Source organism: Corvus hawaiiensis, chromosome Z (assembly GCF_020740725.1).
Source record: "Corvus hawaiiensis isolate bCorHaw1 chromosome Z, bCorHaw1.pri.cur, whole genome shotgun sequence".
Lineage (NCBI taxonomy): Eukaryota > Metazoa > Chordata > Aves > Passeriformes > Corvidae > Corvus > Corvus hawaiiensis.
This window is the reverse complement of record NC_063255.1, coordinates 38,587,103-38,609,622: the sequence shown is the minus strand read 5'-3', so window position 1 is coordinate 38,609,622 and position 22,520 is coordinate 38,587,103. Positions and strand designations below refer to the sequence as shown.

Genomic DNA, 22,520 nt, shown 5'->3' with positions numbered 1-22,520 from the left:
TAAGAAGGAAAAAATATGTTTCTTAGTATGTCCTCTAGCAACTCATAAGCCTTTTAATAGACACATTACCCATATATGTCATTAAAGTCGTATTCTTATCTCATAGAGACACCCTTTATTATAAATCCAACATTATTTTAGTACTTCTTGCATAAGATGGTCTTGGGGCCCATTTCCCCTGTGGAATGACAATTTACAAGTGATTTAGACTCTTCCTAACTTAAAAAAGCAAACTAAAGAACAGACATTGAGGTTCACTATAATTTGTGCACTACATATTTTCTTCACATTACCTTAAATTCCTGTTTCCTTGAAAAATGTGAACTCGAAGATTTTCTTCTAGAAAGAATTAATTATTAAAATAATATGTTTTAAGAAAAGAAAAGCTCTTTACATTATGTTTGAATTACTTCTAACGTATGTCCTTTCCTAACATTTTCTAATGTTTTCCTAACCATCTGACAAAGTGTACATACAAATAAATATAGTAGGTAATGAGTTTGAAAGATGGAAAGTATATGGCTCCAAAATCAAATCAACATTCTTCACCTGAGAATATTGTAATTCCAATTCTGTGTACAACCTACACAGAATCATGGAATGGTTTGGATTGGAAGGGGATCTTGAAGATCATCCCATTCCAACCCACTCACCATGGGCAGGGATGCTTTCAAGGCATTTAGTCCTTGCCTGAGCTATGCTGCAGCCTTGCCTGTGACTGGTCATGCACCTTGCTGCCCTGCAGCCTGACCCCTGGCCATGATATCACAGCTAAACTTTGGGCCTGCCTCGTCACTGTGGGCCTGGTGTGGCAGTCACTGGACTCATGGCTGACCCTGGTGATTGTCACTGGACTTGCTCTGCTCTCCTTGTGCACCTGTGCCATTTCTGTGTCAAGGCACAGCTGGCACCTGCCTTCTCCTCACCTGCAGATCCCGGCGCTCACCCTCCCCTGTGGAGCAGCCTATCCTCACACCAACCATAGCAGCGTCACTCAGCTACTCTCAACTGCCCCTGAAATATAATGGTCTCAATACTCAATTTCACCAGGTGTCACTAATAAGTCTTTTCAATTAGCCTCTCTATTGAATGCTCTCAGATCTTGTCGGCAATTGAATCACGGACCCAGACAGGCAGGGAATCTGAATCATTTATTCAAAGGAGTGAGTTGGTTTTATACACTTTTCCAAGGCGCAGTATTTCCTTATAGGGTGTGACCACATCAGCAACACACTTTCTCAGTGTCCTCCTATGGATGATCACTCGCTGTTCACCCATCCATCAGCTCCCGGCAGGCTCCTCTCCGTAGGCCTCTGCCCTGTGACACCTCCTCCCCCAGGGTCCGGAGGAGACAAACCTCTCTGTGCCACCATGTGCTCCTTTGTGCTGCCATCTGCCTCTGCAGGCAGGTTTTACAGCTCACAACCCAATTCTACCTTGTAATTCCCCATAGATCTTACATTAATTAAGAGTTGATCTACATTTTGCCTCACTGAATTTTTTCCAAATGCTTACTGAATTTTCCAGCCAACAGCATTCTGTTCAGGGTCTGAATTTACCTTTGCAAATATGATACCTAAGAGGTGAGAAGTTTCTCATTTCTGAATTTATTCTCAGACCTTTTGGCCACAACTCATTTATTATCATTTAAGCTGAAGCTCTATTGTCACCAAAAAAAAACCCCACAAGCATTTTACTGCATGAACTGAGGTCAGTGGAAGACTAGGATTTCTTACTCTTGCTTTTGTTAGGCCCATGGCACAAACAGCAGCATTTTCCTGTTTTAACTGACATGCCTGCAGTGATACCATCTCTGGAGTTTTTTTTTGCAGACATGGTCACAAAAACTGAGGCCACTTTTTCATAAATATTTATTCCATTCTGTTTTGAAAACCTTTCAAGATCTGAAAAGATTGCTTCTTGAACAGTTTTGCACAAGAGTACACTTAACATAAGGACGGTTCAGGCCACTTGATGAAGCATATTCAGGAGACTTTTTATACAGTCCATCCACGTGCATGGTATTCTTAGTACAATCTGTCTTGTTTACTCTTCTCCACAGGTGTGTTACACCTGTGCAAAGCCATTTTTTCTTGTTTCACTTAGCTCAGGAATTCTGCTTCTTTCAAAAATGACTTGGAGCTTCCGATGATCTTATTGTTGGACTTGGGTATTATTATTTTCTTCCAGAATCACAGAACTTCTTGATTTTTAGAAAATATGTTCCTGCCATCTGGTGACAAAAAGCAACTGCTGTACCCAGCCCAAATGACAACCAGGTAAACAAACACAGCTCTCCCTATGGAGAGGGCTGAACTTGTTTTCTAAAAACAAGCCTGATGTTATGGAAAGTTTAATATCTGGCACCAGCCAGAAACATCTCTCTTTTTGTGTTATTATCACGTATTTTGTTTTTATATATTTAAATGAGTAATCTTTGATGGGTGTCGGATTGGCTTTGTGTATGGCCAAAAAATACACCAGTTATTCTTTAGAACAGATGGCCTTCAGGAAAGAATCACAGAATATTTGGGTCTTTTCAGCTTTGTTCAGCACTGTGAGTACTACTCTGCTGAACTGGTAGGTATTTTTTGTTTTGGTTTTTTTTTGTCCACAGCTTTTGGCAAAAGTTATTCAGTTCCACCAAGTATTTTTAGATCTGCATGCCCTTTCAGCTCACCTTTTTTTTCCTCCCCCTCTGTCAGATTTTCTTTGATAAGGGCCCTGACAAAATGAGTACTCCATTTCCCCATGCTTTAGATTTGACCGGCACAACTTTTTTTGCTTTCTTTCGGCTCTAGTTCTCCACCTGGTGCTTGATGAATACAACAAATCACAACTTTGGTCTACACGTCCTAACATGTATCTCACCACTTGTTCCAAATTCTGATTACACCACAATCTCTCAGCTGTGAGTCAGCCTTTAAGCTTGTAAGACTGGGGTTTTTTTCAGTCCTTTTTACAAATTGGTTCACAGATTTTACTATTTTCAGTTTCCTTATGCAGTCTCAGACACATCTAATTTTTATGTTTTACTTTACACAATACATGAACGTATAGCTTTTGCATACATGTCTGAAATAACAGTTGACTCAGACATTAAAACTGGCATTTCCCACCCTCTCCATAAGATACAAGCCTATGTGGGATTAAAAATTGGATTAAAATTTTCATGAATGTTAAGAACACTAATAATTGCATAACATAACAATAAAATTTCTAAAAAAACATTGTTCCAGTGCTTCAAGGCTTTAACCAATCATAAATTACAGGAATAATCTAAAAAATCTCCAAACATAAACAAAGCAGTATGACAAAAGGGATCACTATTCTGTAATTATCCAGAATCTGTTGTGTGCTCACAAAAGCCTCCAGAACAGGCAACCATTAGCAGCACGAAATATGGGACTGTTCTTGTCTCCATTTTTATGAGACATATTTATTTAATGATTGCTCTTAGTTTTAACTAAGAAAGAAGAACTTTTGTAACACAGAATAGCTGAAGATAAAGCATAATGTACAACAGCTAATTCCCAGTTTTTATTTTCACCAGCTCCAGAGAATGGTCTGTCCATGCTAACTCTGTAAGAACATCCTTTTATACCCATTGATTTTGTTGCAGAAGTCATGCTTAAAGTTGGTCCTTCATTAGAGGGTGCACTCATTTTTATTTGTCATTCTCATGAGACCTCATCACACCTGAAGGACAGGAGGCCATCCAGAGGAACCTGGACAAGCTCAAGAACTGGGCCCATGGGAATCTCATGCAATTGAACCAAGTGCAAGGTGCTGCACCTGGATCAAGGCAGACCCCGGTACCAGCACAGGCTGGGGATGAACAGATGGAGAGCAGCCCTGGGGAGAAGGACTTGGGGGTGCTGGTGGGTGAGAGGCTGGACATGAGCCAGCCATGGGCACTCACAGCCCAGAAATCCGGTTGTTTCCTGGGCTGCATCCAAAGCAGCGTAGGCAGCAGGGCAAGGGAGGGGATTCTGCCCCTCTGCTCTGCCCTGGTGAGATCCCACCTGGAACACTGCATCCAGATCTGGGGTCCCTGCACAGGAAAGACATGGACCTGTTGGAGTGTGTACAGAGGAGGCCACCAAGATGATTAGAGGGATGGAGCACCTCTCATATGAGGCTGAGAGAATTGGGATGAGACTGAGGAAGAGAAGGCTTTGGGGTGACATAATTGTAGCCTTCCAGTACCTGAAGGGAGCCAACAAGAAAGATGGAGAGAGACTTTTTATGAGACCATGTAGCGACAGGACAAGGGGGAATGGATACAAACTAAAACAAAGTAGACTTAGATTTGATATTAGGAAGAAATGCTTTACTGTGAGGGTAGTAAAGCACTGGCACAGGTTTACCAGAGAAGCTGTGGATGTCGCATCCACAAGCTTTCAAAGCCAGGCTGGATGGAGCTCTGAGCAACCTGGTCTAGTGGGACCTTTCCAGCCCTGGCCATTCTACAGTAACTTTAACAAATTAAAGGCAACCCACCACACCTGCCTTTTTATCAAAACACATCCAGGGAGCACCTGGGAAAGGCCGCAACAACATTACCATTATTCTAATCCCTAACAACATCTAAGTGACATCCCTGTGTCACGGGTGTGAGTGGCAGCTTCCCTGCGCGGGCAGCGATGTGTGAGGGACACACCGGCAAGCACCCAGAGCGGAGATCGCCATCTCCTGGCTCCGAGCGGCGCCGGCTCTCACAGCTGACCCGTGCACTGGGAGAGGCTAGCTGCCGACAAGAGAACAGACACAAAATAAGGTGTAATTTGTTGAACCCGACATCGCGGGGAAAATCTCGTGCCTACGGAAAATAAACTCGTGAAAGCAGCAGCGGTAAAAAAACGTGACAGAATGAATTAAAACATGGGAGCAGGAAACCAAGTAATACGATGAGAGACATACGAAAAACATTCAGAATAGATAAAATACAAAGCATGACCATAGATAAATGAGTTATTATGAAACCATAAGGAAAGACAAAGAAGGGGAAATACAAAAAAACCTGTGCTGTTGAGAATACTACTTGTAATTTTGTAACAGTGAGAGAAGCAGGAGGCTAGAGAAAAGGAATAGCTGCTTCTTTATGCTTCTTTTTTCTCAAGCTATTTGCATGATGAGTTTTTCATTGTAAGCACTTCAGAACCACCGTTTTCTAAACTGTTCACATATACTCTTCAATGTAACAGATCCTTGGATATAAACCCCTAAGTGCTTAAAAACCCCCATAAATATCAATAATCAGTCACTATCAAAACAGGTGAAAACACAGATAGAATTCTTCCACATCTGTGGAAAAATTATGGGCAGAAAAATACAAAACTCAGTTCAACTGAATGCACTGTGCATTTTCTTATTTTCTTATTAGTGAGGATCCTGTACTGTTGTCAAAAATGTCAGGAATCTTAACATAGAATTCTCACTAGTGCTACCAACACCAGACAACAATGCCATACAGTAAGGGCAGCAGGGAAGCTGGCTTCTAAACTGGCTTCTAAAGTTCATCTTTCCTTGGAAGAGTATTTATTAGAATGCTGTGAAACAGAAAACTGTGTACATATCAATATAAAATTAATATATGTGTACCTGTATGTAATATGAAGATTGCCATCTACTGGTATATAAGAATATACACCACTGTTTCTAAATTAGTAAACACCTATCAAAATAAGCAACAAAGTTGTCATTACTGTGTTCTACAAACAACAGTGTCCAGTTTCAAACTTTGCCTCACATATTCAGCATACTATATTTTGTCAAATACACAGAAGCCATATATCCTACAACATAAGCCTCTACCCATAAAATAGACAAAGAAGAAAATACAACTGTCTTATTCTAAGGTCTGAAGACCTTACTGTAGCCTACCAGTATTTAAAGGGGGCTTATAAGAAAGATGGGGATAGATATGGCTATGCACGGGATACAGATTTGCAAAAGAACTACATATTTTCAGAAAGGAAAACTTGGCCAAGCCAAAAAAACCACCTCTAAAAACATAGGGCAAGCCTTAGAGGTCTTCCACTCCTATGTTTATGCTGTTAGTATATATTCTTGTTCCTTTGTATTCCTTTGAGGCATAGTAAAGCACTGAAAAAAGAAATCTTAGAAAAAAAAGGAAAAAAAAAGAAAAAGAAAGACAAAATTTTAAAGAAAGGATATTAACTTTCTGTTTTACCCAATTTGAAGAGATGGACTGTAACACTCTCCTAAGTACATATAGCCTTCCAACACAAAACAATAAAAGTAGTATTTGAAATAAATTCCAAAGCCATAAACAATTCATAACCACATCTTATAAACTGAGAGCAGAGAAGAAAGTGTGGCCAAGTTAATAAAAAGGAAACCTGCTTCAATTGGTGCAATGTGATTGATTGCAAGAGTAATGTGCAGTGAAAGGAAGCTGTTCTAGCCCCATCAGACAGAAGTCCCTCTTAAAACCAACCTTACTTCACAGCTCCAAAAATCTCTGCTCAGAAGAGGCCAGCTGGAGAAACTAAGTAACTTTTTTAGACTGGTTTCATCAGGTCATTATTGTTTTTATTAGTGTGAAATCTGTGGCACCATGTATCTTGACTTCCTATACTGTGCCTGACTTTACAAAAGACCTACATAACCTGGATTCCAACACTATGGCTCAGAGTCATAAACAAAACCAAAAATATCTACCATTTTAAGTAGCATCTAATCCTAAAAAGACTGCAGTCTACACTGCACACTTTAATTAAATTTCAATAAACTTCTTTTCACAATTTATTCTTTTAAAGGACTTAACAGACCTGCACAATCTTGGTTTCAGAAATGTAGTAATAATGCATTTCAAGTAGGTAGCTACCCTTCCTGCCCTTAAAAACAACACAGCTTTTCTATGACAATAGCAGGGAAGTTAAAAAGTAAGCTAGCCTTAAATGCATTTTTTGCAACTTTGAAAATGCAATCTAGTAGCTAAAAACAAAAGACTTGAGATTAGTCTTCCTATCAATGACCTTAGCCAAAGATGCACTGAAAGGCCCCAGCACTCCTCAGGAACTGAGACTTGCCATGACAAAAAAAGCAAGGTGTAATTTCATAGTCAATGTACATAGCTATAAAAGCAAAGGGAGGAGGAGATTCAACACTAACGTGACTGAGTAATATAATTTTCCAATCAGATACAACTTGGCATTTAGGGAGAAAAATTTTAATGCAAGCCAGTTTAAAACCTATGAAACTAGGAAGAAACTTTAAACTGTTGTTGTTGTAGTAGTTAATGGTAAGCAGGCAAAGTTCTCTGTCTCCATTACAGACTCCTACTTATTGTTTGGGTGAGTTTTTTTGTTTGGTTGGTTCCTTTGCTTTGCTTTTTTGATGTTTTGTTTGTTCTATCATCAACTAAATGGATACCCAAAGATCCCAATTTATTTGATACATGCTGATCTACACAGTGAACTGTTCTGCCTTTTTAAAAACTAAGTATTCCTCCTCAGTGTATGCTGAAGTATGAAGCTGAGGAAATAAAATGAGCTATCGACTGCTGGACCAAAAGACAAAGCCACTCAGAAGATCACTTCTGTAGAAGGTGAAAATCAGTTCCTTTGGGTAAACCCCTTTCACACAGCTCCTGCGTCAGTGCGCATGGACCTGATACAGATCCCCATTCTGTGTGGTCATGGATGGCTATCCATACCCTCCATGGAGAGCTTAAATACCTTAGATTATGTGTCATTTCATTCCAAGTACAGGCAAGTTCTCTATAAAAACCTTAGTGGCATTCAAACTTCCGGAGTGTTATTTAAAATTTCTTTCTGGACTTCAATTCCCTTTACATCAGGTGGTCGTAAAACTACCTTCCTTCCTGTGCCCAAAAGACTGTAAATTTTTGAGTTTTGGCCTTTTTTCCCCCAGTGTACCACAACGTATGCGGCATCTTCTCCACAAGTGAATAACCTTGTTGTAAAGAGCTCCTGCCATATTACCAACACTGAGGTCAGATCAAATCACTGCAGAGATTGATCATCCAGTCAATATTAAAACAGCTGATGAAAACCTCAAATTATGGCTCTCATAAAAAATGTGTCTTGATCCCTTTCTGTGACAATCGTTTGAGACACACATAACAAGGAAAAAGCAGTTCAGGAAGAAACAATGTTAAATGTACATTAGGTGTGTCAGAGGATTTACAGGTGTGTGTGTGTGTGTGTGTTACTTTTTTTAAATATAAATCATTATCACAGATGGCAAAATAAAACCTTTAAGAGTAGCAAAACATTTATTTCAGGTTTTTCCATAAAAACAAGCATGATAGTCCTTATTGTATCACAACTGCAGATGACTAGAATTACAGTGATGAAAAGGAAAGGGAAATAAAACCACTTTCTTCAAAAAGCTTTGTGATGATACCCACTGGGCAGTAAGAAACTGCAAAGAAATTCTACTAATTATAGAAAACAATTTAATAATACCCTTTCTTTTAATCCCACCTGCTGTATTTTAATGCTGTGTTACACCCACTTAAGGCAACTAGGTAAGTGCTGAATGATAAAAATAGCTAGTAAGATATGTTTGTGCTTTGAATTCCTCCATGCCCTCCCTCCTTCCTAAGATTTAGGTTAACTCTTGACCCATCAGGTCACAGTGGCTATTACGGGTGATTGAAACATACAGAGTAGGTGGAAAAATTTCCACAGATTACAGGGCAGCTTGAATCAAATACTTGACGTGTTAGTTTCAGTGTAAGATAAAAGCAGCAGTCCCATCCCCACCTATCTCCAACTGTTTGCTCCTGCTTACCTGATACTTTTTCTTGTATCAGCAATATCGTCAATTCAATTACATTAATCAGATGAGTCAAATGTTGTTAAGTTAAGACAATTGGTTTTTTCCCCTCCCAGAAACCAAAGCTATCTGTAGTAGACTGTCTGGGTACATCTCTCCCTCACCGCTTAACATCATTACTGCATATGTTATTAACATGTATCATTAATGCATAGGTATATGTTATGCTACTAAAAACCAAAAATGACAAATTTTGCTGTTTGATAACTAACTGCATACTACTGTGCCTCTCCTATTTCATTGCGAAGAATATAAGAAAGCAGCAAGACTACATTAGAAAAGGCAGAGCGGGTTTTTTTAATATCATTTTACTTTGGCATTCAAGCCTTGCCATACTTTGAATTACAAGTATAGTAACCTCAGTAAAAGCCTCCTGAAAATAAGGAAGAAAATAAGGGTGATTTTACTCAGTATTAAATTGTTCAAATTTTCATGGTATGTGGTACAGCCCACCAAACAGGTATATACAGGCATCCAAGGCCATCTAAAAGACTGTGAGAACATATTTCTAGGACTACAGCTTTTAAATCAACAACAGTTGTTTACTAACATAAAAATCTCCATCATCATCATCATCCATTATTTTATAGTAATTTGTACATCCTAGTATTACATGCATACCTAGATAATCTGACATACAAAATAAACTAGTAAGTAAGAAATTATCTACCTAGAGAAATCTAGAAGCATCTTCAGCTTTAGCAGAGCTGTACATAAATAATGATGACGCTGCTACATTCTCACTAGTTGTGAGGACTAAAAGATAAAAAAAAAAATATTAACAATTCCATTTATATTTTTTACCATATTTTTACATGGACCCATGAAAAATGCAAGGACACAACAGAACTGCACTCTCAAATTGTTATTCAGCAATGTAAAGTATTAAGAAACAATGTGCAGCAAGCTATATACATGCTCATGTGCTTTGTTAATTCAGTGTGGAAATATATAAAATATGAACAGATGTGCCATGCAAAACCCTAATTTTGGGATTAAAGTTAGAGATTCATTATTCTTTAAGTCACTAAATATAAATCCACACACAAGCACTGCCCCTCCTCTCTCTGACTCTCTTTGAAGAAAGTTTGGATACAATTAAATTCTTTATAGGCAGGAGATTAAACAAAAACAAAAAAGAATAAAATTACAGAACAAATATACATCACTTTCAAAACAAACCATGGCATTTCTCCAGGTTATTTATTTTACCCTAATTGAAAGGTTCTTTATTTTTAATAGCAACACTTGCTTCCCTTCTGATTTGTGGTTGCTGCTCACTAGTCAAGGATACTAGACCGGGTGAATCTAGTTGGTTAAAAGCCATCAAAACCACCAAATGTAAAATGCCTCCTCCTTGTAGGATTTAAAATGAGAATAATAGTGACTGTGTTATAATTAGAATAATATACACTTCAACACAAGATGTATGCAAGTTGTCTTTGGAGCAGTTTCTTAAATGACAGTGTGTCTATGCTATAGATGCAGCATCTTTAAATAATCAATTTAATCCAAAGCAGTCCTGGGAAGGATTCATTCACTTACCCGTATCCAGCTGTTGGCCTTCAGTTCCACAGTGCTCTGTGGTTCACTGCTGTACAGACAACACAAGCACCACATCAGAGTTTTCTGGCTTTCATCTGTAGGAAAAAAAAGCAAATAAAGATACACTTAGAGGGAAAAGAAAAACCCAAACGAAACACAGACAGAATTACACACAAAAATCTCTATCCATCCACAAAACTGAAGCCTTAGTATCAGCCTCAACTTATACTGCTTCTATTCTACCAAATTCATATCACACATTTAACGTTACTCACTGTATCCATCCTGTGTAATCATTTCCTTCAACAGCAGTTTAAAAGGTACCAAAATGTTCAGAATCTATACAATAATTAGATGATCTTAAGAAACTTGCAGGACCTAGTAATTAATTTACATAAAAAAACCCTGAAGCTATCTTCAAGGAACTTTCAACTCAGTATAAACAATATCATTAATAATAGACAATAATCAACAGTAGTAAAATAGTTTATTACATTGTGTCCAAAGCTTGCAAAACTCAAGTATGCTCACTTAAGAAAAACTGAAGTTTGTGACCTATGGAATCATTAATGACTAGAACCTAAAAGATCAAGTTCTCTGTAAAAATACAGAAAGAGTCTCCATGCCTCAGGAAAATGACATTTCTGCAGACAGCAGAAAAGGTAAATGATGATGGAAAAAAATCCTATTCTGATTTTCTGCTCAGGATCAGAGTGGGTTTTACTTAACTCTAACCCACTGTTTGAAATGAATTCTCTTCTTTAAGAATCTATTATAAAATGAGCATGACTCTCACTGCTCAGATGCACAGATATTGTTATAGAGGAGACGATTATCTGAAGGGAGCAGCTGAAGAGCAATTTAACTCATGATTATTTCACACACCTTTGTTTTCAATAGGCCCTGGTGGTTTTTTTCCTAATGTTCTTTGGCACGTAACAGTATGTTCTACAGTGAATTTAATCCCAAAACAAAACTGTGTGATTGAAATGAAAATTCTGAAAACTGGATGTAGTATTGTAGTCCTGACATAATATTCACTCAGTAAGCAACAACCTTCTTGTTAAAAATCATACAAATAAGTGATACTACCAGTTTTAGAAATTATAGTATGAGATAATTTGATTATCAAGTGCAGTGAGTGATTTCTTTTGTTTTCTGTGTATTTGTTATCCAGGATGTAATAAACAGTATTATTTAGAAGTGTTTTGTTGGGAAAGCCTGAGGAAAAACTAAAAGATCCTTTAAGTAATGCCTGTGTTTTCACCAGGTGACCAGAGACGTTAACACTGATTTAAACCAGTATTCCTCATAAATGTCCAACAAGTCTGGAGGCTATTACTGACCTCCCACTGACTAACATCTCTGCAACAGAAATGGTTTCCCAAGCCCACCCTTTTAACCGACCACAATTTGGGGTATTCTGCCATTCTGTGTTTGGGGACTTGTTTTAATACAGATTTTTACAAGGCTAATAATTTCCTAGGTTTTGTAATTCTGAAGTTAAAGGACACATCCTGCATATTGCTTAGCAGAAATTCGAAGTATCCCTAAACTCTGATTATAACTATATTCAACTGGCATTCAGACGTCAGCACTAATAGACAACTACCTCCTTCAAAAAAGCCTTCCATGTAAACTCTACTATGACTTTATATGGGAGGAAAAACCAGAATGGTTTATTTGTTTAAATGACTAAATCATAGCCAATTGCTTCTTGGAAAACGAAGATTTTAAAAATTATTAATTACTAATATAAAATATTGCCTGATTATGAAGTCTGGCTTTTGACATAACTTTCAATTACATAAATTACACAGAAAAAGGCAGAAAAAAAGACATCAAGTCCAAACCTCTTATCTCAAACATACATATACATAGTCCAAGTATTCCTTCTTTTGACTCACCCAGTTCATACTGTACATCTACAGTACATCAATAAGTCATTTTAATTAAATTTTTGTTTTCTTTTCACTTAAAAAAATTAAGATGAGGTGAAAAAAATGCATACAACTGCTTGAATAGACCTCTGGATGAGAAGATTTTTTTGTTACACATCATGACTTGCTGCATACTATAAAATACACTGCATGTATTGTTGCCTGTCAGAAATGTAAATCAGTATGATGAAAGCTAAAATCATGAAAACAGAGCTTAGATAAACTAAGATGGCACACTTTGCCAGCATAATGAGTTTACACAGATTAACACAGACACATTCAAACCTCAAGCCAAGTGAAACCAACCTATACTGATCTCATAGCTAAGCCAACAGTTTCCAAAAAAACAAGGAACTGGTACAGCTTCAGATTTTCCTAGTCTAAAAAATTACTTTTTGATCAAAACTGAGCTAGCCTCCCACAGATTTGTGAAAAACAGGGAAGAGGCCCATACAATCCTCTTGCTGATATACCCTATGACACACTCTGAGGGCAACTCTTGGTTCACTGTTTTCTTTTCACAGCTGCCCTGAACAAGGGATGAAAGACGGGAAGATTAAGACCGATCTTAAAATAATTACTGCAGCTGCAAAAGATAATCATATCAAAAGACCAAACACAGAACCATAAAAAGCCTACTGGTGGATTTTTTCCTCACAGTTTTCTAACAACTGTGATCTCCATGAAAACATACCATCATGATATGCACTGAAAAGCATTATCAGGATACAAACAAGGCATTTGATCTTACTATGGCATGAAAGAATGCCTAATACCGAAATAACCAATTAATACATCCACAGAAATAAAATTCAAAACTCAAAAGGTGGAAATTACAGCTCAGAAGAGGTTACCACCTATCTGCTGGACTTTTGACAAAAAGGAATAAAGAAAAACAAAACAACAACAAAAACCCCCTAAAACACCTCAAACCAGTCAACCAGTCAAAAGTCCAAACCTTTATGATCAATCAGATTGTCCTTCTTTCCTGCCAATCTCACAACAAAAATTTAAAAAAAAAAAAGAAACAAAGAACAAAAAGGAATGTTTTTCTCATAACACTGTGTAGCCTCAATCATCCTGAGCACAGTCAGTTTATAAATAACCTGTCATGAATGGGGCCAGATGGAAGGAAGAAAACCCTAATCTTACAGACAGAAATAATATTTTTAGAACTTGTTGTACAATTTTATTGAAACGTATCAGAAAATGTTCATTAGCTAAAACTGAGCTTTCTATGGAAATGAATGCATTCCCAAGCTTGCACGCTCACACACATGTACTGACATACAGAGCCACCAAGAAATCCCCCAGCATTTATAGTATTAGTTTGGGATTCAAGACATTTGAGCTCAAAACTCAAACCAGGAGGGTCCTACTGAGAAGATAATCCCACAGCCCACAAAGAAAACCAAAAAACAAAAAACCACTGGAATTCCTTACCAAGACTGAATTCCTTGTAGTATCCCTTGTGGTTTAAGACCACAAGTACAGCCATGAGATTTTCTTCAGTCGTGCTTCCCTCACATTAGCATTCTAAATAAGGCTAACTTGGTCACCTCCCGCTCAGGAGTGTTTATGAGGAGATTATTTTCCCTTGGAGACCATGCTTCCTACACTGAGTGGTCAGCCATGTCAGCTTCCAGCACCAACAGACATTCATCTCAGGTGATAGGTATTGTGGTTTGGACATGAGGCAGAAGTATAATGTTTTTCCTTCTCCATTTATTAGTATGAAAGACTGAATTGAACAAAATTAGTTCCTTCTTCTGTGAGGGTGGCCTGGTCTCAGACACAGGCCTGAATGAGCTATTTATCCAAATGAGAAATTACATGAAAGCCACTTGAGAGTCAGCATTTGCTACAGCCACCATTATCTTAAAGGATATCTTCAGAACCAGTGCCAAACAAAATGAAAAACTGCTGAATCTAAAATGCCAGCAGTCCAAAGAGTGTTCAGGTGGCTCTAAGAAGAGGAAGTGGTGGGAATGTATAAGCAGATATCTTCAGGTCTATTGATGTCAGAAAATCTTTAAGCACTAAAGTGAAGGATTCCATTTCCAGCAAGTAAAGTTCTCTGAATTGGCTTGCTTGCCATTTTGAAACAAAAAAAGAAACCTGTAGTAAAACTTCATTCTCAAGCAAACTTCAGAGGTAATGATCAACTTGCAAAAAAGTGTTTTTGCAGCTTCAGAAAATGCTGAAGGAACACAAAAAAGAGGAAAGAAGTAGAGGAAACTAAGAATGTGTTGCTGGGATTTTTGCAAAAAGGAGCCAAAAGCAGACACAGATGGCTTTCAACTCTGATGAGAAATATAGGTGAAGCTACTTTCTATAACACAATACACTGTCAGCTCAGAAAAACTGATTGTCTACAAGACTTGCGTATTCCAAACAAAAACTTAGAAGCAAAGCGTGTGTGTAATTATAAACATCAATGGTTACCAACATACTCAAAAACTATGATTGAAAGGGAAACTTCTCCACTGTAAAAATACATCTGTAAAGTATGAAAAAGTTTTTCAAAAAACACACATTTGCTCTGCAAAACTGGTTTATGTTTAAACGTATGGTTCCTTCCCAAATTTTCCTTTCAGAGGCGAAGTGCTGACATTACACACATCTACTATGTGTTTTACAGACAAGTTAATTGTCCGTGCTTAGAGCTGTCTAGAAGACAAAGCCAAAATAGAAGATGTATGCTGTGCTTGAGTTAGTAAACCCTTGAGGTGAAAACAAAATTGCCCTTTTCTGTATTTCCCCCAAAAGGAAGCATAAAGCAGAAAAGACATGTTGTTACTTTTTTTCTTTTTTCCCTTTTTTTTTATTTGTAGTTGTAATAAGAGCAAAAGACTGATAGAAAGTTGTTTTAAGGGGCTCACAGAGGAGCTCAGAGTTAGTTTTCTGCTTAAATGAGATCCCAAGTAATTTATCAAAATATCAACATTTCAGTTCCTGAAAAATGTATCAGAAATGTTGATGACATAGTACAAGGTGTGTCTCCTCCCTCCCAACAGTTTTTCCTGTGCCAAAATAATATTCTCTTCTATACTCTCACTCACACCCATATTCACCACCAGTAAGAGCACTTTGTTTTTTCATATGCTTTTTTCCTATGTTACCCCTTTACTGTTTTAATTTTGGTTCTATGCACATTTTCACTAGTTAAGGATGGAGAGATAGGGAAAATACATCTTCAGAATTCAATAAAAACAAACACAATCATAACTTAGACTAATTACAAAAACACACATATCAGAAAAGTTAATTCATCTTCAGAATTCAATAAAAACAAACACAATCATAACTTAGACTAATTACAAAAACACACATATCAGAAAAGTTAATTCTTCTATCTTAGCATATATAATATTCTGATACATACTGAAGGAAACTTCTAGTGAAAGTTATTTGAAGCACTAGATCTTGTACATTTTGAGACTCCAGCAAAATGTAATCAATACAACAAAAGATGAGAATGGAAATCATGATGAACATAAACACTCACTGGGTTTAAAACCTACTGGTCCCAAGCCAAGATTCCATAACTAAACCATGAAATTAATTAGATCCAAAAGTGAACTTAACATTTCTGAAAGCCATATATTTTAAATAACACAGCCTTTTCATCTCTTAATTTTACTTCAGTAAAAAAGAATGTTGTGCTTTTATGGAAAAAAATCATGGTATGTAACAAGTTATATTTTCCTAATTTCTACAGAATAAGGTTCATAGAACTGTTGCAGAAATATCTTTACACATTCTTACCATATCCTATAACAAAAGGATTCCAACAGAGCCTTCCTAGAAGCTGTCCAATTAAAGGGAACTGCTGGATTGCTACAGTTGAACTCTGCTAAAACATAAAAACAAACAAAAAGAAAGTAAATACACTGCACATATTCCTTACCTAATACTTAACTATGTTAGAAAATTTTTTCATTTGCCTCACACCCAGCAACCAGATCAGTATTAGTAACCAGCAAGTATAGATTTCATTGTATTAAATGCCTAATAAACACGCATTTTTGCTGAACCTCATTGCTATAATACACTGTCTCACAGTTTCTGAAGAAATTAATACCTGCTATGGCATAAAATTATCCTTGTTACTTCTGCTTGCTTTCTTTAAATTAACTTAATGACTAGCCAGTAACAAACCAACATTTAACTTCTAACCAAATAGAAAGCAGTTTCACGATAAAAGTAGTAAACAACGTAGTTTATATACGATCCTGTGTAAGCAGTTGTATGTCACCATTTTTTTAGCTTTACTATCTAATAAATGAAGGCTTTGAAAAATAGTGCTGTGCTGAGATAACATGCAAGTACCAGGGATGATAACCATCTCCTGCTACTTGCAATAAATTCCTTAAATTTGTCTCATGTAGACCAAGAGTTTCTGGGGCCATATTCACAAAGTCCATTTAAGGCCATGCCTCGAACTACATGAGGTAGCAATGGTTTTTTCCCCCTTAAGGAAAAAGAAATACAAATATGGGAAGAAACTCCACTCCCCCAAAACCTTTTACTTAAAATTTAAAATTTAAGTTCAGTTCAGAAACAAACCTCACTTTACACTCTACAGATAAGAATATTTAAAAATAAGAACTTCCATAAGAAGCAAGCCTTATGCCCATAATGCAGTACTTCTAAAGCTATTATACTGGATATATACACTGAAAAAGCCATGCTCAGGAAAACATATTAGCAACTAAACATGAACAACTACATTTACTCAAGTGAATGCAGACAATAATTAAATTACCAAATAGAAGAGGCAGCAACTTACGCCAGTGATCTGACCATGCTGCTAGAATGCACTGTGTGCCGTAACACTGGGGTTAACGTGCCAGCAGACCCTCTAAGATTTAAAAGATCAGTTACAGTTTTGCATGTTAAGGCCTTTAAATCATCCAGTTTATGACCTGACAACCACAATCAAATTCTTGTTTATTTAATGACTTTTGTTAAGAGGCTAGAGCATTGGCTGGGAAATTTCATGTGACATCAACCAATCAAGAAGAAAAAGCTCCTTTCACAATAAATCAGTGTAACGGGTTGGGTTTGTAACCGGGTGGAAACACCAATTTAGTGTAGTGGTTTGGTCCAAAATGCTCATTACTGTTTATCTTCTGTGAGATAAGAATTAGGAGAAACGCAAAGCAGGCACCAAACTTGAAAGAACATAAAGAAGTTTATTAACAGACCTAAAACAGGGGAAAAAAAAAATCATACCACACTTTCAGAAATCTTCTCCTCCCCCCACCTTCCTCCCTTCTCCCACTGACAATGTGAAGAAGACAACCCTTGAGATGTTCAGTCTGTTCATCACTTCCATAACAAACTTGTTCAGTCCATTTAGGAAGAGGAGTCTCTCTGCTCGCATGTGAGTCTCTTCCCACAACTTGCAGCTTTTCCCACAACTGCTTTCAAGGGTCCACTCTTGAAGTTTTTTGAGGTACAGTTTTAAGGTTGAGCTGTTCAGAAACAAAAGTTCTGTTCATCCATCTCTGGGAGCATTTCATCTCTAAGAACAGAGCCCCTTCTCCTTCCCTGGGAGCAAAGGGTCTTTCTTATCTTCATCTTTAGGACTATCTCTGGGAGCCTCTCTAGGAACTGAGGTTTCTCCTTTCCCATTTGGAGCAGAAGTCCTCATCGCTTCCATCTCTCCCTGTTCAAACTTCTCATGAAATTACAGCTGCGTCAGCATCTGCCTATCTCAGTGCAGGTGCTTTTGCGCACGAGTTGAACACTCCACCCTCCATGCCTTCATGAAATTACAATGGGTACTCTGACATATAGCTTTACAACAGAATTTCAGCTTTAAGCATCTCCTCTTTCTCTTCCCTCAGGTTTTCAGCTCTTCACAGCACTAAAAGGGTTAATCTCACCTCGGCCTTGCAGCTGGAATGTCGCTTATCGAAGTGGAGAAGGGGGGGCCAGGCCACTCCGGCTGCCCACAGCAGGGCTGGGGGGGGGGGACGTTCCACGGCTGGAACAGGTCCATGGCTCCAGGATGGCCGTGGCCCGGCCCAGCCTGGCTCGAGCAGGGCCTGGGCTGGGCCCGCTGGCCCCGCACGGGGCCCACAGCCACCTGTCCCAGCACGGGAAATGAGAGAGAGACTCTGCCTCGGGGTTTACTATTCTTAAATGTGGATCACAGAGGCGGTCACAACTTTAAGTGGCTTAGAGAATTGTCCATATTCAAACTGGCCAGCTGATAGGTTCTGTCAGGTCCCAGAGGAAACTGTAAGCATCCCTTGGCAAGGACATCCCTTCCGGGACTATGCTTGCTAACCTATGACAATCAGGGAAGCAGGAAGCATTCTCCTGTTTCCATTACCTGTGACTGTTTCCCCAATTTGCCCCTCTGATCCAGCAATACATTAGTTGAACAAGACAAACCTCTTTGCTACTTTTAGCTTCTGGTTTTGCCAAAACATGGTGCAGATTGTTTCAGAGGACCTCTTCAAAATAGGTCACTCTTCCCTCTAAAGTCACTTACCGAATGTTTTATTGTTTCATAAAGCTGATGTAGAAATTCCTGGAGCTGAGGCAAGTGAAGGCACACATCTTTCTGGGATTCCAACGTAGTGGCTTGACCCCATTCAATAGCTTTATCCAACCAATACCCAAAGTTCAGTTTGGGCACTGTAGTGTCCTGATCCATTCCACAATCCTGAAAAAAATATTTTTAGTCCACATCAGGCACCACTAAGCACTGGCTTCAAACCAAGAATGAATATACAAAGAGGGACTTCTGCTACCTTTTTTGTGTACACACAAGAAAGAAGGTGTAGGGAGTGTCTGTGTTTACATCTCATAAGGCTGGCAATTTTATATGTGATATTAAGAGGGTAAACTAATAACTCCATTATGACAAAGTAGCAAAGGGGGCACAGTAATCAGTAAATTATCTTAGAATGAATGTAACACCCAGATGTGTTTCAGGCTCTTGTTATCTAAATTTGTCATCACCAATATTTCACTCAGAATTTTAGAATAATTTGAGCGCGCATTTGTTTCGAATGCTATGTATGAAGAAAAACTAAAAATGTTTGTTCCAAGATAAATGAAAATCAGGCTCAATCAAAACAAAAGGCACTAGGAGGCCTTTGCTCATTTTAATTTCTGTATTTGTAATTGATCATTAGCTTTAAGTGCAAAAACAGTATTCTCCAAATAGAAACTAATAAATTTAATATCTCAGGTTCTGTTTCTCTTTGTATACCATACAAATAAGAGGGAAATAATATAACCATGTGTAGCTTTACATAAAACTCAGTTCTGAATGAAAGCTGTACCATAAATGACCTACATCCTATGGCACGCTTCACTCTAAAACCCCGGTCTTCAAGAGAGAAGGACTATCACCAAGCCAGAACATTAAAATCCAACCAAACTGTCCCAGTAAAAGATACTGAAAAACAGCACACATTTTTTTCTGCTTTTCTATTATATTTTTCTTTGACAGAAGGACAGAAAATAGTACAGCAGGCAGTACAACTACCTTTAAATCTCTCTGAAAGAAACACTTCTTAGGCCAAATGAGCAAATGAGCTCTTGCAGCCTTTCAATCATTGTTCTTTTTGTCAAAACTGTAAAGACAATGGTCAATTAACAGAATGTGGAGGATGTTTTCAGAAATGAATTGTTGCCCACTTGGAAACAAATTTAGACACTCAGAGATGCCACAGAAATCAGTGAATATGTAACTTTGCAAGCTATAAACCAAAAAAATAAACCAGAACCTCTACAGCTGCCCTGCAAACCAAGCTTGCTTTCTACAGTTAACCCTTACAAACACAGCATTTGTATAGCATGCTAATCTGAGCCAGATAAAAATTTGAAGCTTGTTAATAAGCTTGTTTAATGTCTATGAGAAATAAATAAATAAATAAATAAATAGCCTATAGTGAATCACAACTATTATTTGAGTTTGGATCCTGTCCAGAAAAAAATAAATTAAAAAACCCCCCTTGAGATTAAGCTACTGGATTCCTAGAGTACAATGTGTATTTGACCCAAACTTGTTCAAAGACAAGTAATCAAAGCCACTGCTCTTGTTCTTTATTATACTCCCATTTCTGTCTGCAACTGCTGCTGCCAACAGAGCTCTTAAGGGATCTGTGCAGTGCCAAGATCTTACTGATCTCTGAGTATCAAAACAGGCTATGAGACACTTCATCACAGTAGCTGGCTGAAGCGACACAGGTCCCAGTGGCAATTAGCCATCAAATACTTTTATCACCACAGGATGAACATATGAAAGACTTTCAGAACAAGTTAAAGCCAGGAAGTGAACTACCACATTTGATTAAATTAATCAGCCTACTTGATGTTCCCAGATAAGATTAAACCTCCCAAATAACTGAAAAATCAGTCCCCTAACAAAATGGCTCCTAAAACTTTTAGGAAATGAGAAGAAAAAGGAAAACCAAAACAATCAAAAAAAGAGGAACCACAAAAACTCCAGCATTTTGGGCCCAGTCATGAGTTTATTAAGCATTAACTGAGGATCCAAGTAAAGCAAATCAAGCAGGCTAATTGAATATACCAAGTACCTGTTTCTACTACTCCCATATGCAGAATGGCACAGCCATCACATATCTTTTTCCAGAAGTCTGAAATCCCAGCTCCCCAGTAAGAAAGGTGTTCTATCTCCCTTCTTTATTACAGCTAAATAAACTGGATTGCTGGTCCAGAGAGACTCCTTGTCAATTCCTTAACTGGTCCAGAGCCACTGCCATATAAACAAAGACTGAGCTGCACATTCTATTTAACTACTACTACTATTAAAAAAAAAAAAAAAGGTCAAAAATAAGAACATCAGCACATCTTAAGAGTGTATCTCTTCTCTATGCTGAGAACTGCAAGTGTGCATTTTTTTACTGTTTCTGATAGCTAATTCCTTAAAATATCTGTCCTGAATATCTGCATGAGCAAAGTATTCTCCCATCAACAGACTTCCAATAATCACACAGAAGACAAAGTAGCTCTATGTTCAGTGCTATTCAAAACCCTCACCTTGTTGCATGAAAGCACAGGCAAAGAACCTGGACCGAAAAAAACCCAACTATACATTCTAGAGTTCAGAACCTATCCTCAGAAGGATCAGTCCTGGACTTCATCTTTTCATGTAATTTTCTGATGAAAATGAAACACTGCTCTGTTTCTAAAGCATAGCTACGAAATTTTAGCTGAAGTTTAATGTTCAATTCACAGATACATTTATGGGCAAAAAATAGAGGAGTCAATTCTATGTCCATTTCCAAAGTGGATTAAACAACAAATATATGTGTTTTTCTGTGCAGTTAATTTTCTGAAACTGCTTAAAATCCTAATAGATCAACAATAAGGAACAAATGACCCCTGTGATAAAGACAAGAGGTAATCTGCAGTGCATGTTTGGAATAAACCATTTAGAGAGACATGTAAAGATCTTTGCACTTTTTTGGTGGGGGGAGGCGGGGGAAGGAGGAAGGGTTGTACGCTTCTGTAAAGCTTTGGGTAAAAACTACTCTCATCGTTTCAATGGTAGCAGAATCCCTTACAGCAACTATTACATGATCACAGAATCCTCTCAGTTGGAAGGGACCCATAAGAATCATCGAGTCCAACTTTTAAGGGAGTGGTCCCTGTGGGAATGGAACCTGTGACCTCGGCGTTATTAGCACCATGCTCCAACTCACTCAACTCAGCTCAGGGCTGAATGTAGGTTTTCAAGAATTATAATCACAAAAATTATAAAGGCATTGCTGCTTTCTGCTTTGGAATACCATCAATTCACACTTTTTATAAAATTGTCCTGAGATCAACAGAAGAATACAACGAAGTGGCATTTCTAGGAATTCCTGCACTATTCATATAGGCCACTGGCCCTTGTTTAACATTTACTACGTGCTTCAAACCATCCTTGATCAAGAATGTGATTAATTTAATACACATTAGGGTTTTCTGCATCACAGCGCTACTTATTCCACACTATTTCCAAGAGCACCCTATTTCCAATAGCATGATTTTTAAGCTGTATGTGTTTGTTTTCATTGGAAGTTTCCTACAAAATAGTTATTTTATTGATTGTTTACTTTAACTATAGCATCTAGTCCTGAAAAGAGCAATTAGTTTAATATAGCTTACTCCTGTCTTCATCTCAACATTACTGGAAAACACACAGCGAAGTTACCAAATGTATAAATA

The 22,520-nt window shown here is 37.8% G+C and overlaps 1 protein-coding gene across 7 annotated transcripts in view; it reads right to left on the bottom strand.

Moving 5' to 3' along the window:
* The window catches only part of FANCC (FA complementation group C), a 79,607-nt gene that overhangs the window by 44,565 nt on the left and 12,522 nt on the right, over positions 1-22,520 (bottom strand). For 5 of the 7 annotated variants that reach the window (XM_048292293.1, XM_048292294.1, XM_048292296.1 and 2 more), the window contains exons 2-4: positions 18,826-18,999; positions 16,086-16,173; positions 10,378-10,472 (exon numbers count right to left, since the gene is read on the bottom strand). In XM_048292293.1, the coding sequence (XP_048148250.1) occupies positions 10,378-10,472; positions 16,086-16,173; positions 18,826-18,990 (348 nt within the window). In that variant the 5' untranslated portion in view covers positions 18,991-18,999. The remainder of the gene's footprint in view (positions 1-10,377; positions 10,473-16,085; positions 16,174-18,825; positions 19,000-22,520) is intronic. The other 2 variants (XM_048292298.1, XM_048292295.1) reach the window with 1 other exon arrangement.